General features: G+C 43.7%; 1 protein-coding gene across 1 annotated transcript; it reads right to left on the bottom strand.

The window, feature by feature from the left end:
- Positions 1–254: 254 nt before the first annotated feature.
- On the bottom strand, positions 255–21407 carry LOC144495212 (gonadotropin-releasing hormone receptor-like). Its single transcript, XM_078215283.1, has 5 exons — positions 21316–21407; positions 20441–20609; positions 15996–16523; positions 10336–10543; positions 255–499 (listed from the first exon to the last, which is right to left on the bottom strand). The coding sequence occupies exons 1-5, from the start codon at positions 21405–21407 to the stop codon at positions 255–257; spliced, it is 1242 nt and encodes a 413-aa protein (XP_078071409.1).
- Between the last annotated feature and the right edge of the window lie 1842 nt (positions 21408–23249).

The raw sequence follows: 23249 nt of genomic DNA, 5'->3' as shown, positions 1-23249 counted from the left end.
ATGGGCTGTGAAGGCCTGGACTATGCAAGGGAGCAAATGTCCTCACAACCTGGCTGGTACGTATGCCAGGAATCTCATAACTCATGATATGAGGGCTGGGATTGCCGCAAGTATGTGTGCCAGGGATATCACAGCAGTATTCGGGTTATGTGGCCGAGTGGGAAAATAAAACTGAGCAGAGTCTAAAAGTAGCAAAATAACTGGAGTGATGAACAATGTATCACTAAAAGCCAAATGTCTCATTTCAGAATGAGCTAAAGAGAAAAGTACCCATAAATAAATGGATCAAGACAAGGATTTAATAACCCAAAGAGAAATAAAAAGTGATTGAGAGGATCAGGCAACTTATTATGCAGATCAGGGTCAAACCAGTACCAAATTCCCATCAAGTAGTATGGAGTCCAGCAGATAATGAAAGAAGTGGCAAACGCTATTGTCATTTTTATTGTTTTCATGCGAGCTTGTGGTAAGACATTCTTTGATCGGCTCAGCTCCATCTCTGCAAAATGAATATTTAGAGAAATTCAGCACTTCCTCAAGTAATGTGGAGGTCAGCAGTCAATACCAGAATGCATAACATAGTAAATAAAGCATAGGGCTTTTGTATGGATCTTAGCTAGTCTCAAGGAAGGACTTTGAACAATCCTGAGTGTGAGTCAACTGTAAACCCAGCTGATTTCAATGGAACCAAGGAATAGTACTTTCTAACATGTACAGATGAATTTATTCTTTTCCAGCTTTGCAGTAGCACTATCCAACTCCATCCCCAATACTACACAAAATATATAACACTACATGTTAGAAAGAAAATGGGATTGCTGGATGACATACTACAATATTGGTCTTTATTTCTGGGACCTGGGATTGATAAAATGACAGTGTCCTCTTGTCTGTAAGAATAATATGGAAAATGTGTTTGGGCAGCCTTCACTGAGATTAGCATTTTACAATGGAAAAATAAGCCATAATTTTGTATTGCTAGCAATAAATTGGCAGGATCACTTCAGAAGAGCAGAAATTCCCCTTGGTTGATAGGGTAAAATAAGTGATATTGTACAGGTTGTCCACGATACAACCCTCCCCTTATAGGCAATTTTATTGAAGTTAGTCATTGAAACAATTTTACCTGTTTAGCATTTTGTCCAAGACAAATTTTAACCCAGAAAACTGAGTGCAGTTGATATGCCTAGTACAATGCTCATTTTTTCAACATTATCTAAAACACTTTAGTTATAGGGACATAAGAGCAGGAGTAGGCCATTAAGCTCATTGAGCCCGCTCCACCATTTGATATGATCATGGATGATCATCCATTTCAATGCCTTTTTTCCCCACATTATCCCCACATCTCTTTATGTCATTGGTATTTATCAGTCAATCTTTGCTTTAAACATAATACCGAAATTTTCTGATATTTCCTGCTGGCAGGATCTTCCGCATTCCTTGCCAGTGGAGGGTTACTGGCATGAAAAACCTTGTAGGCAGTGGCAGAACTGAAAGGTCTTGCTGCTGGCCAATGGTGGGCCACCTCCACTGCTACAAATAAGTCGCTGGATGGCCTGCCCTTCTATGCAATATGCACATTCAATGGGGCCATAAGACATGGGAGCAAAAGAAGGCTATTCGGTCCATTGAGTCTGCTCTGCCATTCAATGAGATCATGATTAATCTAATATGATAATCCTCAACTCCACTTTCCCTCCTTATCCCCAAAACCCTCTATTCTCTTACTGAGGAAAAATCTCCATCTCAGCCTTGAACATTCTTAATGATCCAGCCTCCACAGCCCTCTGCAGTCAAAAATTCCACAGATTCATAATCCTCTGATAAAAGAAATTCTTCCTTATCTTTGTCTTAAATGGATGTCCCCTTATTCTGAGATTATGCTCTATGGTCGTGGACTCTCCCACAAGGGGAAATAATATTTCAGAAAGCCCCTGAGAAACCAAAAGGTCTCAATAAGGTCACCTCTCAATCCTCTAAACTCTAATGAATACAGGCTTAACCTCCCCTCATAAGGAAATTCCTCCATACTTGGGATCAACCTAGTGAACCTTCTCTGGACTGCCTCCAAAGTCAGATAAGGGGACCAAAACTGTTCAGTGTTCCAGGTGTGTTCGAACTAGTGCCTTATATAGTTTTAGCAAGACTTCCTATTTTAATACTCCATTGCCTCTGAAGTAAAGGCCAACATTCCATTTGCCTTCTCTATTACCAGCTGAACTTGCAATCTAGCTTTTTGTGATGTATGCACGAGGACCCCCAAATCCCTCTGTGCTGCAGCTTTTTACAATCTTTCTCCATTTCAATAATATTCAGCTCCTTTATTCTTCCTACCAAAGTGCACAACTTTACATTTTCCTACATTATATTCCATCTGCCAAGTTTTTACCCACTCAATTAACCTGTCCATATCCCTCTGTAGACTCTGTGTCATCCTCACCACTTGCCTTCCCATCTGTTTTTGTGTCATCTGTAAACATGTCAATAGTACATTCACTTCTCTCATCCAAGTCATTAGTACATTCTTAAAAAAATTGTGGCCCCAGCACTAATCCCTGTGGCACTCCACTAGTTGCTGGTTGCCATCCTGAAAATGCCCCTATTGTCCCAACTCTCTGTCTTATATCATTTAACTAATCCTCTATCCTTGCTGATGTACTGCCCCAAACACCACATGCTCTTGCTTTATTAACTAGCCTTTGTGCAGTACCTTATCGAATGCTTTTGGAAATCCATATATTACATTGATGGGTGCTCCTTTATCTGTCTTGCTCATTACTACCTCAAAGAATTCTAATACATTTGTTCGACATGAGTTCCCCTTCATGAAGTCATACTGACTCTGTTTGATTATATTATGTTTTCTAAATGCTCTGCTAATATATCCTTTATAATGGACTCTTAACATTTTCCCAATGGCCTATAGTAATTTGTTTTGGTCTCCCCTTTTTGAGGATTGGGAGCAGTTTAGAATTCAGCAAAGAAGGACCAAGAGATTGATTAAGAAGGGGAAAATACAGTACGAAAGTAAGTTTGCAGGGAACATAAAGACTGACACTAAGATGCGTGAAGAGAAAGAGGTTGTTGAAGGCAAATGTATGTCCCCTACAGACAGAAACGGTGGAATGTATAAAAGGGGACAAAGAAATGGTTGAGCAACTGAATACATACTTTGGTTTGTCTTCACAAAAGAGGACACAAATCAGATACCAGAAATTTTGGAGAATGCAAGATTTAGTGAGAGGGAAGAACTGGGGGAGATCAATATTAGTAGAGAAATGGTGCTGGGAGAATTGGTGGGATTGAAGGCAGATAAATCCCCGGGGACTGATGATCTACATCACAGAGTACTTAAGGAAGTGGCTCTAGAAATAGTGGATGCATTGGTTGTCATCTTCCAGAATTCTATAGACTCTGGAATAGTTCCTGCAGATTGGAGGGTAGTGAACATCACTCCAATATTCAAAAAGGGAGGTAGAGAGAAAATAGGCAGTAAAGAAGGCAAATGGCACGTTGGCCTTCATTGCGAGAGGTTTCGAGTACATGAGTAGGGATGTGTTGTTGCAATTATACCACGGTCTTGGTGAGGCCACACCTAGAGTATTGTGTGCAATTTTGGTCTCCTTTTCTGAGAAAGAATGTTCTTGCTCTCGAAGGAGTATAGCGAAAGTTTACCAGGTTGATTCCAGGGATGGCGGGACTGATGAATGAGGAGAGATTGACTAGGTTAGGATTGTTTTCACTGGAGTTCAGACAAATGAAGGGGGATCTCATAGAGACTTATAAAATTCTAACAGGATTAGACAGTGTAGATGCAGGGAGAATATTCCCGATGGTGGGAGAGTCCAGAACCAGGGATCACAGTCTGAGGATTCAGGGTAGACTATTTAGGAAGGAGATGAGGAGACATTTCTTCACCCAAAGAGTGGTGAGCCTGTGGAATTCATTGCCACAGGAAGTAGTTGATGCCACAACATTGAATGTATTCAAGAGGCAGCTAGATATAGCACTTGGGGCGAATAGGATCAAAGGTTATGGGGAGAAAGCAGGATTAGGCTATTGAGTTGGATGATCAGCCATGATCATACTGGATGGCGGAGCAGGCTTGAAGGACCAAATGGCCTCCTCCTGCTCCTATCTTCTATGCTTCAATGAATAATGGTGTTATATTGGCAGTTTTCTAATCTTCTGGATTTGTCATGAACTCTAAAATTCTTGGAAGATTATGACCAGTGCATCCACTATCTGTGTAGCTACTTCCTTTAATATCTTAGGATGCAACCCATCAAGTCCAGGGGACTTATCTGCCTTTAGCCCCATTAGTTTCCCAGTACTTTCTTTCCAGTGATATTGTATTTATTTCCTCCTCCGCTTTTGCCCCTTGATTATTTAGTAGATTTGGAATGCTGCTGATGTCTTTCACCACAAAGCCTAATGCGAAGTATTTATTCAATACTCTTGCCATTTCCTGGTTCCCCATTCTTATTTCCCCAGTCTCCTTCAAAGCGACCTATGTTCACTTTGGCCTCTCTCTTCCTTTTATATATTTAATGAAGCTCTTACTATCTGTTTTCGTATTACCTGCTAATTCACCCTCATAGTTTATCTTATCCCTCTCTCTTTTGGTCATCTTTTGTTAGCTTTTAAAATTTTCCAGTCCTCTGGCTTACCATTAATCTTTGCCACATTGTATGTTTATTTACTTTCAGTTTAATACTATCCTTAACTTCTTTGGTTAACCATTGTTGATTTATCCCCTTACTAGAAACCTTCTTCCTCACTAGAATGTTGCTGTTAGTCATGAACTATTTTCATTCATGTCTGCCATTGCTGATCAACTGTATTTCCTGTTAAATTCCTTTCCAGTCCACTTCAGCCAACTCTGCTCTCATTCCTTTCTGATTACTCTTATTTATGTTTAGCACAATTGTTTCTGACCCAAGAATGTTAAATTCTATTATGTTATGGTCACTGTTTCCCAGGGGAATTTTTATTCTGAGATTGTTTATTAAACCGGCCTCATTACACATGACCTGATCCAAAATAGCCTGATCCCTGGTTGGATCCACAACATATTGTTCTAAGAAACTGTTCCGAATACACTCTGTGAATTCTTCCTCATGGCTACCTCTGCCAATTTGATTTTCCCAATCCATATGAAGAGTAAATAAGAACATAAGAACATAAGAAATAGGAGCAGGAGTAGGCCATCTAGCTCCTCGAGCCTGCCCCCCATTCAATAAGATCATGGCTGATCTGAAGTGAATCAGTTCCACTTACCCGCCTGCTCCCCATAACCCTTAATTCCCCTTCCGATCAGAAATCCATCTATCCGTGACTTAAACATATTCAACGAGGTAGCCTCCACCACTTCAGTGGGCAGAGAATTCCAGAGAAGTGGAGAGACCTGGCACAATGGTCATGTGGGGGAGAGGGGAGGCTTGGGAGCCATTGAAGCCCTTGGGTGGTTGAGGGCATGGGTGGGCAGTGCACACTGTGCACCTGGTAGTGCCCACCTGGCACACTGGCGGTGACCAGTGATGCCATTTGGGTGCCCCAATGGTGCTAGTGGGCACTGCTAGTGCCAGTTGGGCAGTGTTGAGGGGGTGGGGCTATGATAGGAGGGGTATTGAGGGGGGTTCTGATGATGGGCTGTACAGGAGGATCTGATGGAGGCATCACACAGGAGTGGATCACGAAGGTGGTCATGATAGCGGGGCATCTTGAAGGTGTCCCCCATGGGAGGACATGTCAGGGGTCATGATGTGGTGGCATGTCAAGGGTCAAGCAGGGGGATCCATCGGGAGGGACACAATGCCCCGATGCCGGTGACCCATGTTGGGGAGGGAGGGGGTCTCCCAGTGCTTTGAGAGATTGAGACGCCCTTGCAAAATGGCACCTGAGCGCTCTGAAACCGGGCTCATTGGCGTGTTTGGGTCCTGAGGCCCCTAAGACCAGCGCAGAACTCCCAACTCTCCAAAAAAGTGAGTGTGAGGATTGCAGTGCAGAGCACACCGAAAAGACTGGTGCGTACTGCTTCTATTTTCTCGCCATTATAATACTTCAAACTTTTTTGGGAGAATTCCGCCTTACACCTTCAGATCCAACATCATTTCTTGCTACCTTACTTATTCCAGCTCATGCTAACAGAGATTCCCCACCACATTTCCTTCCTGTCTGTCCTTACGAAAAGTCACATACCGCTGAATGTTTAGTTCCCAGCTTTTATCGCCTTGTAACCCCATCTCTGTAATGGTTCTAGTATCATACCTATTCATGTCAATTGGTGCTATTAATGCTATTTTTGTGCCAAATACTATGTGCATTTAAGTAAAGAATTAATTTTGCCTTTTTACCATTTTTTCCCCTTTGACCCTAGTTACTGCTTTATTTTTATGTTTGTACATGCTGTTCCTTCCTGTTACACTCTGGGTATCATTACCGAAATAACTGTCTTAGAATCTGCCATATCCTTTTGCTTTTTAAGCTTACATAACTCCTCTCTAGAACCATCCACTTCCTCCACCCCCCCCCCCCCCCCACCCATTATTTAGTTTAAAGCCCTTTCTACTTCCCAAGCTATTCAGTTTGCAAGAATAATGGTCCCAGCATGGTTCAGATTTATTATGCCATCCCAATGATACAGCCCCACTTTCCCCAAGTACATACATAGAAACATACATACATCAAAAATAGAAGCAGGAGTAGGCCAGTTGGCCCTTTGAACCTGCTTCACCATTCATTACCCATAATCATCAAAATCAGTACCCTGACCCTGCCGCTCCCCCATATCTCTTGATCCCTTTAGCCCCAAAAGCTATATCTAATTCATTCTTGAAATCACACAATATTTTGGCCTCAACTACTTTTTGTGAATTCCACAGATTCACCATTCTCTGGGTGAAGAAATTTCTCCTCCCCTTAGTCCTAAAAGGTTATCTCAAACTATGACCCCTAGTTCTGGACTCCCCCACCATCGGGAACATTCTTTCCGAATCTACCCTGTCTAATCCTGTTAGAATTTTCTAAGTTTTTATGAGATCTCTCACTCTTCTAAACTCCAATGAATACAATCCTAACCAACTGAGTCTCTCCTCAGGGAGTCTAGCGAAGGTTCACCAGACTGAATGGCAGGGCTGATGTATGAAGAGAGACTGGATCGACTGGACTTGTACACACTGGAATTTAGAAGAATGAGAGGGGATCTCATAGAAACATATAAAATCCTGATGGGATTGGACAGGCTAGATGTGGGAAGAATGTTCCCAATGTTGGGGAAGTCCAGAACTAGGGATCACAGTCTAAGAATAAGGGGTAAACCATTCAGGGCTGAGAACAAAGAACAAAGAAAATTACAGCTCAGGAACAACCTCTTCGGCCCTCCAAGTCTGCACCAACCATGCTGCCCAACTGAACTAAAACCCTCTATCCTTCCGGGGACCATATCCCTCTATTCCCATCCTAAAAGAACAAAGAAAATTATAGCACAGGAACAGGCCAAGATAAGGAAGAACTTCTTCACTCAGAGAGTTGTGAACCTGTGGAATTCACTACCACAGAAAGCTGTTGGGGCCAATTCATTAGATATGTTCAAGAGGGAGCTGGACATGGCCCTTGTGACTAAAGGGATATGGGGGTTTGGAGAGAAAGGGTGAGTGGGATATTGAAAGTGCATGGATCGGTATGATCATATTGAATGGTGGTGCAGGCTGGAAGAGCCGAATGGCCTACTGTTGCACCTATTTTCCATGTTTCTCATATGACAGCCCTGCCATCCCAGGAATCAGCCTGGTAAACCTTTGCTACAAGCCCTCAGTAGCAAGAACATCCTTCTCGCCAAAATTGCCCACAATACTCCAGGTGTGGCCTCACCAAAGTCCTATATAATTTGCAGTAAAATATCCCTATTCCTGTACACACATTCTCTCACTATGAAGGCCAACATACTAAGGACTTGCTGAATATTCACCTCTCTCAATTTACACCCATTCAAATAATAATCTGCCTTTCTATTTTTACTACCGAAGTGGATAACCTGACATTTATTCACATTATACTGCATCTGTCATGCATATGCCCACTCACTCAGCCTGTCCAAATCATGCTGAAGCATCTCTGCATCCTCCTCACAGCTCACTCTTCCATCCAACTTGGTTTCATCTGCTGTACTGATCTGTATCATCTGATGTACTGATGCCAGTGCCCCACAAACTGCAACTTACTTCTCCTAAACCAGTCTTTAAGCCACATATTCGGCTCTCTAATTTTATCCGCTGTATGCTAATTTACATGCGGCTCAGATAATAATTCAGAGATTTTAACCTTGGTTCTGTTGTTTAATTTAGTGCCCAACTCCTCAAACTCTCTATACAGAATCTCTTTCTGCATTATACCTATGTCACTGATATCTACATGGACCATGACAATAGGATCCTTCCACAGCAAGTTCTTCTCCTGTCCGGAGCAGATATCCTGAGCCCTGGCAGCAGACAGGCATGATATGGAGATGCCGGCGTTGGACTGGGGTAAACACAGTAAGGGGTCTAACAACACCAGGTTAAAATCCAACAGGTTTATTTGGTAGCAAACGCCACTAGCTTTCGGAGCACTGCTCCTTCATCAGGTGAGACTCACCTTAGCTGCCTCAGCTGCAGTCACACCTTCTTGTCCCTGACCTCTGACCAAATCAGAAGATTCTATTTCATGGGACTTTAGAACTTTTCCAGAAAGGTCTAAAGCCCACAAGTCATGTTTTAGACATTCCAGTTATGAAAATTGGATTACTTTTCAGGCAGCTGTACTTTGACATGTGCAGCTGCCTCTCTGAACCATGGGTGTGCAAATTATAGAACATAGAACATTACAGCGCAGTACAGGCCCTTCAGCCCTCAATGTTGAGCCGACCAGTGGTACCAATCTAAAGCCCCTCTAATCTACACTATTCCAATATCATCCATATGTTTATCCAATAACCATTTGAATGCTCTTAATGTTGACGAGTCCACTACTGCTGCAGGCAGGGCATTCCATGCCCTTACTACTCTCTGAGTAAAGAACCTACCTCGAACATCTGTCCTATATCTTTCACCCCTCAATTTAAAGCTATGTCCCCTCGTGCTAGCCAACACCATCCGAGGAAAAAGGCTCTCACTATCCACCCTATCTAATCCTCTGATCATCTTGTATGCCTCTATTAAGTCACCGCTTAACCTTCTCTCTAACGAAAACAACCTCAAGCCCCTCAGCCTTTCCTCATACAATTTTCCCACCATACCAGGCAACATCCTGGTAAATCTCCTCTGCACCCTTTCCAACACTTCCACATCTTTCCTATAATACGGCGACCAGAACTGTACGCAATACTCCAAATGCGGCCGCACCAGAGTTTTGTACAGTTGCAGCATGACCTCCTGGCTCCGAAACTCAATCCCTCTACCAATAAAAGTTAACACACCGTACGCCGCCTTAACAACCCTATCAACCTGAGTGCCAACTTTCAGGGATTTATGCACATGGACACCCAGATCCCTCTGTTCATCCACACGACCAAGTATCTTACCATTAGCCCAGTACTCTGTATTCCTGTTACTCCTTCCAAAGTGAATCACCTCACACTTTTCCGCATTAAACTCCATTTGCCACCTCTCAGCCCAGCTCTGCAGCTTATCTATGTCCCTCTGTAACCTGCCACTTCCCTCCGCACTGTCTACAACTCCACCGACTTTAGTGTCATCCGCAAATTTACTAATCCATTCTTCCACGCCCTCATCCAGGTCATTATGTTCCCTCATCAACCCCCATCCACCCCAGGTGAAAATGTTTGGTATCAGGTTCAGGGTGGGACTTCCAGAATTAGGTCTCCACTGCCATTTTGGTTAAGTTGGAGATCATCTCCGGCTTTTCAAAAATTCAGGCAGTATCATTTCTGGATTTGCGATAGCAGTAGTTGAAGCTGGCAAAGCTTGTATCAGATAAGATCATCTTGTTTGGTCTCTTGGACTAGTTTTGATCATCTTAGGTGATCAAGGAAATTTCCATTGCCCCTAATAAGCCTGGATTTTTAATCTGGCTTTTGTCTCTGCGAGGAGAATTCCTGAAATTAGGTGTGATGGTGGGTGTTTGTGATACACAAGACATCATCGTTATATGGAGCAGGCAGCATAAACTGGTAAGCCTCTTCCTACCCATTATTTCCTGGATGTCTGATAGAAATCTAGGTGATGAACGTCAGCACATAAATCTAAGTTCCATTTTTTATGCATTACAGCCTTTTCTGAGTATTGAACACATATTAATAGGTAATTGGAAAGTTTGAACACATTGCAAGCATACGGTTATCTTTTGGGTTCAGGGCACTTGTCATCTTGATGATTATTCTGGAATTGCAGATCAGCATGATCAATAGAGGGATGACAAATAGGAATCCAAAGGTGAAGAGGTTGTAGAATTTCTGCTCCAGTTGACTATGAAAGCTTTCAAGGGTCGCACACTGTGAGAAGGGAAGTGGTTCTGAGTAGTGGATCATTTTGAAGAGGAATAACTACAAAAAATAAAAAAATCGAGATCAGTCCTAAAAAGCAGAACAATTCTTTATATTTACCATTTTGTTTGAAGTATTATTTAACTGCTAATTCGTGTGTAATTTGCGATGGTATAGGTTCATATTAAACTCCAAAAATGCAGATTTGGTAGGACAGAACTTAAGTATTGCTGAAAAAAGACATGTTGTTGACGCTTTTCATCATGAATTTATTAGAACCATCACAAAAATACCAATGTCAGGGGAAACAACAACTTTATTGTGTCTGAGAGGAGAGTGCTGATTGGTTGGCAAGTGAACTTTCTTTCTATTTCTATTACCATGAAGAATGCACCAGTTTATGGTGACTGACAGTTAACTATCAGTTTTGAAAACTTAAACCAGGCAGCTTGACTCTGATTTGTGAAAGCATTGTCCTGAGGAATAGACCAGTGAATGGCGATCACTTATTTTGTTTAGCTGAAACAGGTGTAGTGTGTTTACCTGTTTTGTCTGTCCCTAAAGAACAGGGTCCTGTGTGTTAATATATAAACCTAATACACACCAAATGTGCCACACTGTGAGCCCACCTGCCAATCTTAAATTGGTTGTCAGTGTGATTCTTAGCATGTTGAGGATTATTTAGCAAATGTTGTCCGATTACAAAGAGAACAAAGAACAAAGAACAGTACAGCACAGGAAACAGGCCCTTCGGCCCTCCAAGCCTGTGCCGCTCCTTGGTCCAACTAGACCAATCGTTTGTATCCCTCCATTCCCAGGCTGCTCATGTGACTATCCAGGTAAGTCTTAAACGATGTCAGCGTGCCTGCCTCCACCACCCTACTTGGCAGCGCATTCCAGACCCCCACCACCCTCTAAGTAAAAAAACATCCCTCTAATATCTGAGTTATACTTCGCCCCTCTCACCTTGAGCCCGTGACCCCTCGTGATCGTCACTTCTGATCTGGGAAAAAGCTTCCCACCGTTCACCCTATCTATCCCCTTCATAATCTTGTACACCTCTATTAGATCTCCCCTCATTCTCCATCTTTCCAGGGAGAACAACCCCAGTTTACCCAATCTCTCCCCATAGCTAAGACCCTCCATACCAGGCAACATCCTGGTAAACCTTCGCTGCACTCTCTCTAACGCCTCCACGTCCTTCTGGTAGTGCGGCGACCAGAACTGGACGCAGTACTCCAAATGTGGCCTAACCAGCATTCTATACAGCTGCGTCATCAGACTCCAGCTTTTATACTCTATACCCCGTCCTATAAAGGCAAGCATACCATATGCCTCCTTCACTACCACCTCCACCTGTGTTGCCACCTTCAAGGATTTGTGGACTTGCACACCTAGGTCCCTCTGTTTCTATACTCTTGATGACTCTGCCGTTTATTATATAACTCCTCCCTATATTTTTCCTCCCAAAATGCATCACTTCGCATTTATCCAGATTCAATTTCATCTGCCACCTCTCTGCCCAATTTTCCAGCCTATCTATATCCTGCTGTATTGTCCGACAATGCTCATCGCTGTCCGCAAGTCCAGCCATCTTCGTGTCATCCACAAACGTGCTGATAACACCAGTTACACCTTCTTCCAAATCATTTATATATATCACAAATAGCGGAGGTCCCAGTACAGAGCCCTGCGGAACACCACTGGTCACAGACCTCCAGCCGGAAAATGACCCTTCGACCGCTACCCTCTGTCTCCTATGGCCAAGCCAGTTCTCCACCCATCTAGCCATTTCTCCTTGTATCCCATGAGCCTTAACCTTCTTAACCAACCTGCCATGTGGGACTTTGTCAGATGCCTTACTGAAATCCATATAGACGACATCCACGGCTCTTCCTTCATCAATCGTTTTTGTCACTTCCTCAAAAAACTCCACCAAATTTGTAAGGCATGACCTCCCTCTTACAAAACCATGCTGTCTGTCACTAATGAGATTGTTCAGTTCTAAATGCGCATACATCCTGTCTCTAAGAATCCTCTCCAACAACTTCCCTACCACGGACGTCAAGCTCACTGACCTATAATTTCCCGGGTTATCCCTGCTACCCTTCTTAAACAACGGGACCACATTCGCTATCCTCCAATCCTCAGGGACCTCACCTGTGTCCAAAGAGGCGACAAAGATTTCCGTCAGAGGCCCAGCAATTTCATCTCTCGTCTCCCTGAGCAGTCTAGGATTGCAGGATCACAGTTTATGTTAGACGCTGTTTTAGGTTTTGCCAGCACAGGCTGGTTGGGTATGGTCTGTAGCTTGCCCATTGCAAATAGCGGCAGGGACATGCTGTTTGATACTGTCTTTGGGGCATATGTCCTACATACCTAGCGTCACACTGGAGTTGAAATATATATATACCGCACTGCCCATTTGTGTGATAGGCAGAACGTCTTTTTAGCTGGACGTAGCATTCTATTTGTGGCGAGTACCACTTGTGTTGCTACTGCTTAATAGCTTTGTGAAATAGCTAACTTTACTTGTTGCTCAAATTTTGAGAGACTTTGCCCTTCCAGGGTACTGTGGTGGACTGGGAACTTATCACGACTGACAACAAAATTAAGATCGTCAGTTGGGCTTCAGGTGAAGCAATAATTTCACTGTGCTTGCCTTGAGCTTCATTAGACTGAGAACAGTGAGGTCAGAGTTGGAGTGGGGCAGAGACTAACATTTCAGACGACTGGTATTTCAGGATCACACTTGCAGAATAAATTGAGATGTTCTGTAAGGCGGTCACTCAATCTACTTTTGGTCTCCCCAGCATGCAGCAGACCATATTGTGAGTAGTGAATACAGTGTACTAAATTGAAAACAGTGAAAGTAAATCATTAATCAAGTTATAGTTTGGCAGTTTGTAGGGAAGCCAAAGCTGCAAAGCTGACAGGCTAGAAGAGTGGCCTTGAAATTTTAGCCGTTAAGATAGACTGGGAAGTTATAAATTGGAAAAACATCCCCTAGATTTTAAGTCTGAAAGCTTCAAAGGGATTTATATGTACATCAGAGTTAAGTTGGCTAAACTAAAATCTGAAAGGATGTCATGAGTCAAGAGACCAGGTTCAAGGAATCAAGATGAGAGGACTCCAAGATCCACAGGAAAGACAGACTGACACACATTGAACTTGTATATCATGTCGTTCCTTGACTACTGAATGTTATGTATTAATCTTTATTGTCCAATGAACCATGTTAGCTTGCATTCTGAATTAGTGATGGCCCTTTGGGCCAATATGGTTATTCTTTGACAATTTTCTTAACCTGGGATTTATTACAGAGTTCAAATTTCTACAGATAACGCTTTTTAAATATAGAAAAACATCAGCTGCCTGTCACTCAGTAATTAAAAGAATATATATGTAACATTGCCTCTACTATCTCTTCCCTAAGTTTTAAAAATGTGCAGATACAATCCATCTAGACCTGTGGTCGTATTATTTCTAAATTTGATTTAATTATCAGTTATCTTCTCCCTGTCAGGGACTGCACTGGTTCTTAAGGGCAACCAGAATGGATAATAAATACTTTTGTTGGCCATGCCCATATCTTAACAGTGAATATTTTACACGTTCTCAAATCCATTATTTTTAATGTGAGACGTTGCCTTCAAGGTGTATTTGAGTCATCTATAGGATCTCAAGCAATCCATATGCATTTAATTACCTATGTTTCATTACTGGTCTAAAACTAGAGGGCATAGGTTAAGATGAGAGAGGAGAGATACAAAAGGGTCCAGAGGGACAATTTTTCACAGAGGGTGGTAAGTGTCTGGAACAAGCTGCCAGAGGTAGTAGTAGAGGCGGGTACAATTTTGTCTTTTAAAAAGCATTTAGACAGTTACATGAGTAAGATGGCTATCAACGGATATGGGCCTAACATGGGCAATTGGGACTAGCTTCGTCGTTTTAAAAAAAAGGGGTGGCATGGACAAGTTGGGCCGAAGGACCTGTTTCCATGCTGTAAACCTCTATGACTCTATGGTATGAGAGGGCAGGAAATTAAGTTTGGCCATGGTAATGAAAGACCTCCTAGATTAGTTCGGAGGTCAATGACCAGCAGCCTAAGATCGTCCTGATTCAATTCTTAGTTTGTATTGCTAGCTGATCAGTGATTGGGTGAGTTTGGGCATTAAGACTGGCATCAGTACCCAGGGTTAAATAGATGAAATCACCCAGGGATTAATTTCTGGATTGGAACCCGTAGCGTTCTGCTGGAGGTGTGCATGTGCAAATGGAGGTGAATCAGGTTGGATATGATCCCCTTATTATTATTCAATCGGAAGGGCACAAACATGAATAATTGTCATGTTTGCAAAGTACATGATTGCTGCTCATGGAATTTCAGCCAAGAAATCCAGTCAACACTTTCAGATAAGTGCGGAGCAGAGAAGATTCAAGGGAAAATGAACAAACAAGAAGGCAGGGTTATTACTAGTGTGTAGGTGAGCCATATGAATGAAACAGAAAGATAGGCCAGATACACTGTGGAGGTCATCACTGATTATGTGTGATTGACAGTTTTCATAGAACCCCTACAGTGCAGAAGGAGGCTATTCAGCCCATCAAGTCAGCACCGGCCATAATTCCACCCAGGCTCTATTCCGGTAATCCCACATATTTACCCTGCTAATCCCCTTGACACTAGGGTCAATTTAGCATGGTCAATCAACCCAACCCGCACATCGGGCGGCACGGTAGCACAGTGGTTAGCACTGCTGCTTCACAGCTCCAGGGTCCTGGGTTCGATTCCCGGCTCAGGTCACTGTCTGTGTGGAGTTTGCACATTCTCCTCGTGTCTGCGTGGGTTTCCTCCGGGTGCTCCGGTTTCCTCCCACAGTCCAAAGATGTGCGGGTTAGGTTGATTGGCCAGGTTAAAAATTGCCCCTTAGAGTCCTGGGATGCGTAGGTTAGAGGGATTAGCGGGTAAATATGTGGGGGTAGGGCCTGGGTGGGATTGTGGTTGGTGCAGACTCGATGGGCCGAATGGCCTCCTTCTGCACTGTAGGGTTTCTATGATTTCTATGATCTTTGGAGTGTGGGAGGAAACCCACGCAGACACGGGGAGAAAGTGCAAACTCCACACAGACAGTGACTGGAGACCGGAATTGAAACCTGGTCCCTGGCGCTGTGAGACACTGTGAGACAGCTGTGCTAATCACTGTACCTCCGTGCCGCTTTGAGAATTATCAGTTTGATAATTGTTAACCATAAAGACCAGCAGTCTATTGTTGAAATAAGAACATATCATTCTAATGAACAGGCTTTAGTAAATAAAGAGGCTGTTTGTTGCTAATTTTAAAATTAAAGCCAGAGTCGACTTGGGCTGGACATCAAATATTAGGCATGCAAGAAGTTTATATTCCGAAACAGCTGGTTTATAGCTTTAACAGCAAAAATCTATATAATTTTTGTACACGCCACACAATAATGATTATTAAAGACGTGCACATTAGCATAAAGTTCATACCTGAGGTAAAGCCAAGACCATACTACAGAACCAAGCCGTGGCGACCATGCACCGTCCAGTGTGGATACGTTTTGTTACGTTCTTTAAGGGATTTGTAATCGCCAAACAGCGATCCACGCTGATCACCACCACCATGAAGGCAGAGCAATACATGGAGAAGAGTTTGAGAAAGTTGAGGAGCTTACAAAGAAACTCACCGCCGTACCACTGCACCGTGATATTCCATACGCCATCCATTGACATAACAATCAGGGTCTGCAGGAGGTTGGCAAATATGAGGTTGTCAAGCAGCAACTTAAGGCGTGATTCCTTTTTCCTATGCTGCTTGGCCAGCTTCACCAGGAAAACTGTGTTCCCGATAATGGAAAAGATCAAGAGGAAGAAGGTGATGGCCACTCTAATGATACCCGAGATTGTCAGGCTTGGCAGATGCAAAGAACAATTGAACGCAGGGGCTGCCAGGGTGTCGTTAAGAGAGAGCAAATAATTCTTTCTGGACTCCAAGTAGCCCACCAAAGTATCATTCTTCTGGGAAATTAAAGACATGTTCATGCAGGAACGTGAATCTAGGTGCTTATAACCAACTGTCAGCTAGTTGCTTCTAACTCTCTCAGTGGCTGCAGCAGTCTGGCGAGGTCAGATTCAAGCACAGGTAAATATGATCCTTCACTAATGTTAATGAAACTCTGACAATGGAGAGTGCATGTAATCCCTCTACAAAAGTCCGCAGTTCGCTTGACTTTATTCACCAGTGGTGTTAGTTAGGTTCATGAAATACATATTTTTAGTCTCATTTCATTATTTCAAATTTTGATCCTATTTAAATTGTAGTTTCTCTGAAGAAAATAGAAAAAAATTAGTTCTGTTAATAATTAAGTCAACAACCATATTCCAGGGTGGCACGGTGGCATGGTGGTTAGCACTGCTGTTTCATTATGCCAGGGACCCGGGTTCAATTCTGGCCTGGGGTGACTGTCTGTGTGGAGTTTGCATGTTCTCCCTGTGTCTGCATGGGTTTCCTCCGGGTGCTCCGGCTTCCTTCCACACTCCAAAGATGTGTAGGTTAGGTTGATTGGCCATGCTAAATTGCCCCTTAGTGTCAGAGGGATTTGTAAGGTCGATAATGGGGTTACGGGGATAGGGCCTGGGTGGGATTGTGGTTGGTGCAGACTCGATGGGCCGAATGGCTTCCATCTGCACTGCAGGATTCTATGGTTCCTCCTCATATCAATTGTCAATTACAGGACTATTAGTGAGTGAAGACTGACATGGAAAAAGTTGAAAAAGAAGCATATTTTACTTTTAATTCAGAAAAATGTGTTGGTAAAAAGCATCACATTTCACTAAGTTAAATACAAAATTCAGTCCTTTATTAATTCATATAAACAGTCCTATTTTGAGAATACATCCCATCATTTCAAACCAAATAAAATACTAAAAGCCCATGGAAACAATTTTATGTTTTCGGACCGGAATTTTTTGTTGGGATGGGAAATGTGAGGTGGGCCCTTCTGTGGCCTCTGAGATGCAAGCCCATCTCCAAATCTTATTCCAGTTATTTTTTTGTCTGTGAGCGACATAGGTAGAAGGGCTCAGGTTTTGCAAGCCATGATGCAGTGTAGAGGAGTGTGGGTGCTGTAACAAACTGATTAGAAGGTGCGTCTCAATTCTCGGGGACAACAGTCCATCTCTCAACATCATTCTTTTTGCTGCTTGTTATGGCATGGCAGATGGTAAATGTCAGGTTGCCCAACTCCCAAAGGGAAACTTGAATCAGCTGCCTGAACAAGTTTGCAATTTGTGTATTATGAGTTATCTGAAGTCAAGGTAAAGAATTCCCAACCGAATTATGATGATACATTAAAGTTAAGCATTTATTAGAAAAAATGTGTGTGTGTAAGGGGAAGCTGGAACAGCTAAACTCTTTGGACTCCCTAATGACTCCTAATATTAGATTTCAGAAAATGTGTGCCACGGAAATGCTGTCAACTCCGCTTATGGGGCGGGGGGTGTTGGGTCATCAGGCCAACACAAATCCTGTGGGGGGGGGGGGGAATTCAGTCTGTTTATGGAGGCAGAGTGTCGGGTGGGTTGGATCTGTCCAAAGGGAGGGAGGGGAGAATATTGGGTCTGCTCCAGAGGCAGGGAGGAGGGGAAGGACCAACTCTGGGGAGGTTGGAAACCAGGTTCACTCTGATGGGCCGGGGGGGGGGGGGGGTGGCGGCGGTGGGGGTTGGCGGTTGGGTCTGCTCCAGGGTGGTTGGGGGCTGAGTCCTCTCTCTCTGGTGTGGGGGGGAGGTCAGGTCTGCTTTAGGGAGATTGGGGGCCAGGTCCACTTGGGGAGGAGGGCAGCTTGGGGGCCAGGTCCAGTCCAGGCAGGTTGGGGTCTGGGACAAGTCTGGGGGGTAGGGGTTTAGATTGGGGGAGTCAGACTGCAAATTGGAGGATGCTGGGGGAGTCCTGTGTGGCTGGGGTCAGGTAGTGGGGGTAATCCCATGCATAGTGGGAGGGGGAAATATCTGGGTGTTTAAAATAATTATGCTGAAGTTAGAGGTAGTGTTATTCCTTCTAACTCTTTCAGAATAACTATTGGTGTAAAACAGGCAGGATCACCTGAACTTAGTGATAAAAGTCACCTTGTCATATGGTTCCCAGCACAGCACAATCGAACAAGGGAAGTTAGCACTTCCAGACAATTGCCATATAAAGCCTTACCTGGGAGCCTCCGAGGGTGATTCCCCAGCGATACTTCTGAGTACCTTCCAAATCTGATACTGGGTAGCCAGGAAGTTATAGACCACTGTCTTGTTCAGGATCTCACAGTCACACACCACAATAGTCTTTTATGTTCTGTAGTTTCGTGCAAAGACAGGTGACCACCTAGTAGGTTATTGAATGAATGGTATATTAAGGTAGCTAACTGTGTACATAGAGTAATATAAAGGCCACCACACTTCACAACTTCAGACTCCTAATTGACAAGGATATCCCACACTCAGCTCCAGGATTTGTGTGCTCTGGCCCGATTGGCTGAATGGGTCTTACGACCCTCTGAGAACATGCCCCTTAAAGAGTGAATCTTCTGGGTGAGCCTATCATGTCAAAAGCCTTACTAAAACCCATGTAGACAACATCATCATCTCTACCCTCATCGATCACCTTCATCACCTCCTCAAAAAAATTAATCAAGTTAGTAAGATATGACCTGCCCCACACAAAGCCATACTGACTTTCTCTAATCTCTGCCTTTGCTAATAATTTATTTTGTATAGTCGTGTTGGTAACATCACAGGCTAGCCTGTCTCTCAACATGTCATTGAGTGCAGATCAAAACTCGCACTGTTCAGCTGTTTGTTTTAGGTGCCACAAATGCCACTATTGACTCCCCTAGAGCTCTTTTTTTAAAAATTCATTCATGGGACATGGGCATCGCTGGTTGCCCTTGAGAAGGTGGTGGTGAGCTGCCTTCTTGAATCGCTGCAGTCCATGTTCTGTGGGTTGACCCACAATGCTGTTAGGGAGGGAATTCCAGGGTTTTGGCCCAGCGACTGCAAAGGAACGACGATATATTTCCAAGTCAGGATTGTGAGTGGCTTGGAGGGGAACTTGCAGGTGGTGGTGTTCCCATTTATCTGCTGCCCTTGTCATTCTAGATGGAAGTGGTCATGGGTTTGGAAGGTGGTGTCTAAGGATCTTTGGTGAATTGCTGCAGTGCATCTTGTAGCTAGTACACACTGCTGCAACTGCGCATCGGTGATGGAGGGATTGCATGTTTGTAGATGTGGTGCCAATCAAGCGGGCTGCTTTGTCCTGGATGGTGTCAAGCTTCTTAAGTGTTGTTGGAGCTGCACCCATCCAGGCAAGTGGAGAGTATTCCATCACACTCCTGACTTGTGCCTTGTAGATGGTGGATAGGCTTTGGGGAGTCAGGAGGTGAGTTACTTGCCACAGTATTCCTAGCCTCTGACCTGCTCTTGTAGCCACTGTGTTTATGTGGTGAGTCCAGTTGAGTTTCTGGTCAATGGTAATCCCAAGGATGTGACAGTGGGGATTTCAGTGATGGTTACACCATTGAATGTCAAAGGGCTATGGTTAGAGTGTCTCTTATTGGTGATGGTCATTGCCTGACATTTGTGTGGCACGAATGTTACTTGCTACTTGTCAGCCAAAGCCTGGATATTGTCCAGATCTTGTTGCATTTGAACATGGACTGCTTCAGTATCTGAAGAGTCGTGAATGGTGCTGAACATTGTTCAATCATCGGCGAACATCCCCACTTCTGACCTTATGATGGGGGGAAGGTCATTGATGAAGCAGCTGAAGATTGTTGGGCCTAAGACACTACCCTGAGGAACTCCTGCAGAGATGTCCTGGAGCTGAGATGACTGACCATCTACAATCACAACCATTGCCATTGAATTAAATTTTTATCACTGCATTATCACCGAAGCCTTTGGGTAATAATGTCCCTTGAGTAATTCCTTAAGCTTCTCAGATGTTTTTGAGTCGGAGCATCTGGAGAAGTCAGACTCCTTATCCGGCTGTAAATTGGAGCCCAGTAGGTTGTTAATAGGATTACCTGCTGCTTCTCTCCCACCCCCTGATTTCAATGACCTGAAAAAAAAAAGTGCAAGCATTTGATATATTGCACCCATTCCTCCATGTTAGGGTCAAATAGGTTTTGTTTCCCAAAAAGGGGCATTTTGTCATTCACAGACTGCTAAATGTGTTTGCTTCAAACAGGCTTCCACACTAGGTCTGCTCTCCCTATTTCTGCAGCAGTAAGAGGGCATTCTGATTGATCCTCATTGCCAAACACAGTCTCTTCAACGACAAGCTACCACTAAATAGATTAATGAACGGTTCAATAAGGTAAATAACTATGTACAAAGAGTGATACAAAGGTTACCATAGGTTACCAAAGGTTACAACTCCAAATTCCTAACTGGCAAGGAAAACCTGTCCTCAGATCCGAGATTCATGTGCTGTGGCCCAATTGGCAAAATGGCTCACATGATCCTCAGAGTTTATCTCTGAAAGGGGCAAGCCACCACAGTTTTCTTAAATCTGTTTTTTCCTTTTAATATTACATTCTATTGTTTTCTACAACTCTTTACAAGTTCCTTTTCCCAGAATTCATCACTTTTTAAACTTTATGGCTATTATATTTTAAAAGTGAACCTATATTATTTTGCCTCATACAGTTGGAAGATTGTAAATGTATATGTTCCTTTTGAAATACAATAGCCAGTTTTAAGCAACTTCTTTGATTTGCCTTATGTAAATTCTTATCCAAGTTCTCCTGGTTCCCTTTCATTACCGTTTCAAACCACTTGCCTTCACACCTTCTCCACTGATGTTTGACCTTTGCAGTCTTTCTGTCTTCCATTCAGTTAAGCCAATCATCTCCATTCCACCAATTTATTTTCCAGTATAGGATCATATGATAATGATATTGCAAAAATGAAATATTAGATCATAGAAACCCAATAGTGCAGAAAAAGACCATTCAGCCCATCAACTTTGCATTGAATCTCCAACAGAGCATCCCATCTAGGCCCTATGCCCCTAGCCCCACGTATTTACCCAGCTAATCCCCCTAGCCTACATATCTTGGGACACTAAGAGGAAATTCAGCATGGCCAATCGACCAAATCTGCACATCTTTGGACTCTGGGAGAAAACTGGAGTACCTGGAGGAAGCCCATGCAGACACAGGGAGAAAGTGCAAACTCCACACAGTCATGCAAGGTTGGAGTTGAACCCGGGTCCCTGTGCTGTGAAGCAGCAGCGCTAACCACTGTGTCACTGTGCTCCAGTTGAGCCCACATCCTTAAACCTCATCCCTTGCCAGCACCCCCCCCCCCCCACCCCCAGCCCCCCCCATGCTCCTCCATGGGCTCCCCAAAGCTCCATGCTGTGCCATGCTCCCTCAATCTCCCATGCCCCTTAAGTGAATGCTAAGTAAGAGCAAAAGCGAGGAAGCTTTAAATTCCTGAGACATTGGGACCAACACTGGGGAGATGGGACAGATCAGACAGGTTGAATCTAAACAGTGCCCAAATTCCTTGTGGACAAGTTTGCAAGTGCTATTGGGGAGTGTTTAAATTAACTTGGCAGCAGTACAGGAACTAGGAGGTAATACTAGCAAGGAGATACTACTGGGAGAAACATTAGCACTAGAATAAGAAATAGAACATTGAGGGCGGCACGGTGGCGCAGTGGTTAGCACTGCTGCTTCACAGCTCCAGGGTCCCGGGTTCGATTCCTGGCTCGGGTCACTGTCTGTGTGGAGTTTGCACATTCTCCTCGTGTCTGCGTATCCTCCGGGTGCTCTGGTTTCCTCCCACAGTCCAAAGATGTGCGGGCTAGGTTGATTGGCCAGGTTAAAAATTGCCCCTGAGATGTGTAGGTTAGAGGGCTTAGCGGGTAAATATGTGGGGGTAGGGCCTGGGTGGGATTGTGGTCGGTGCAGACTCGATGGGCCGAATGGCCTCCTTTTGCACTGTAGGGTTTCTATTCTTCTAAACATTATTAGATGGGGTAAGAGTAAGGTAAAGTCTAAATTAGGGTGACTGTGCATGTATGTGCATGTTCAGAGTGCGGTGAAAAAAGATTTGCAGACATAGGTGGACACATAAGAACATAAGAAATAGGAGCAGGAGTAGGCCATCTAGCCCCTCAAGCCTGCTCTGCCATTCAATAAGATCATGGCTGATCTGATAGTGGGTTCAGTTCCACTTACCCGCCCGCTCCCCATAACCCTTAATTCCCTTAATGGTCAAAAAACTATCTATCTGTGACTTCAAACACATTTAACGAGGTAGCCTCTACTGCTTCATTGGGCAGAGAATTCCAAAGATTCACTACCCTCTGGGAGAAGAAGTTCCTCCTCGACTCTGTTCTAAATTGACTCCCCCGTATTTTGAGGCTATGCCCCCTAGTTCTTGTTTCCATTGTAAGTGGAAATAACCTCGCTGCTTCTACCCTGTCTAGCCCCTTCATTATCTTATATGTCTCGATAAGATCTCCCCATAACCTTCTAAACTCCAATGAGTACAGGCCCAGTCTACTCAATCTCTCCTCATAAGCTAACCCCCTCATCTCCGGAATCAACCTGGTGAACCTTCTCTGTACCCCCTCCAAAGCTAATATATCCTTTCTTAAATAAGGGGACCAAAATTGTACACAGTACTCTAGGTGCAGCCTCACCAGTACCCTGTACAGTTGCAGCATGACCTCCCTGCTTTTATA

The sequence above is a fragment of the Mustelus asterias genome, chromosome 6, assembly GCF_964213995.1.
Source record: "Mustelus asterias chromosome 6, sMusAst1.hap1.1, whole genome shotgun sequence".
Lineage (NCBI taxonomy): Eukaryota > Metazoa > Chordata > Chondrichthyes > Carcharhiniformes > Triakidae > Mustelus > Mustelus asterias.
This window is presented reverse-complemented; position numbering and strand designations above follow the sequence as displayed.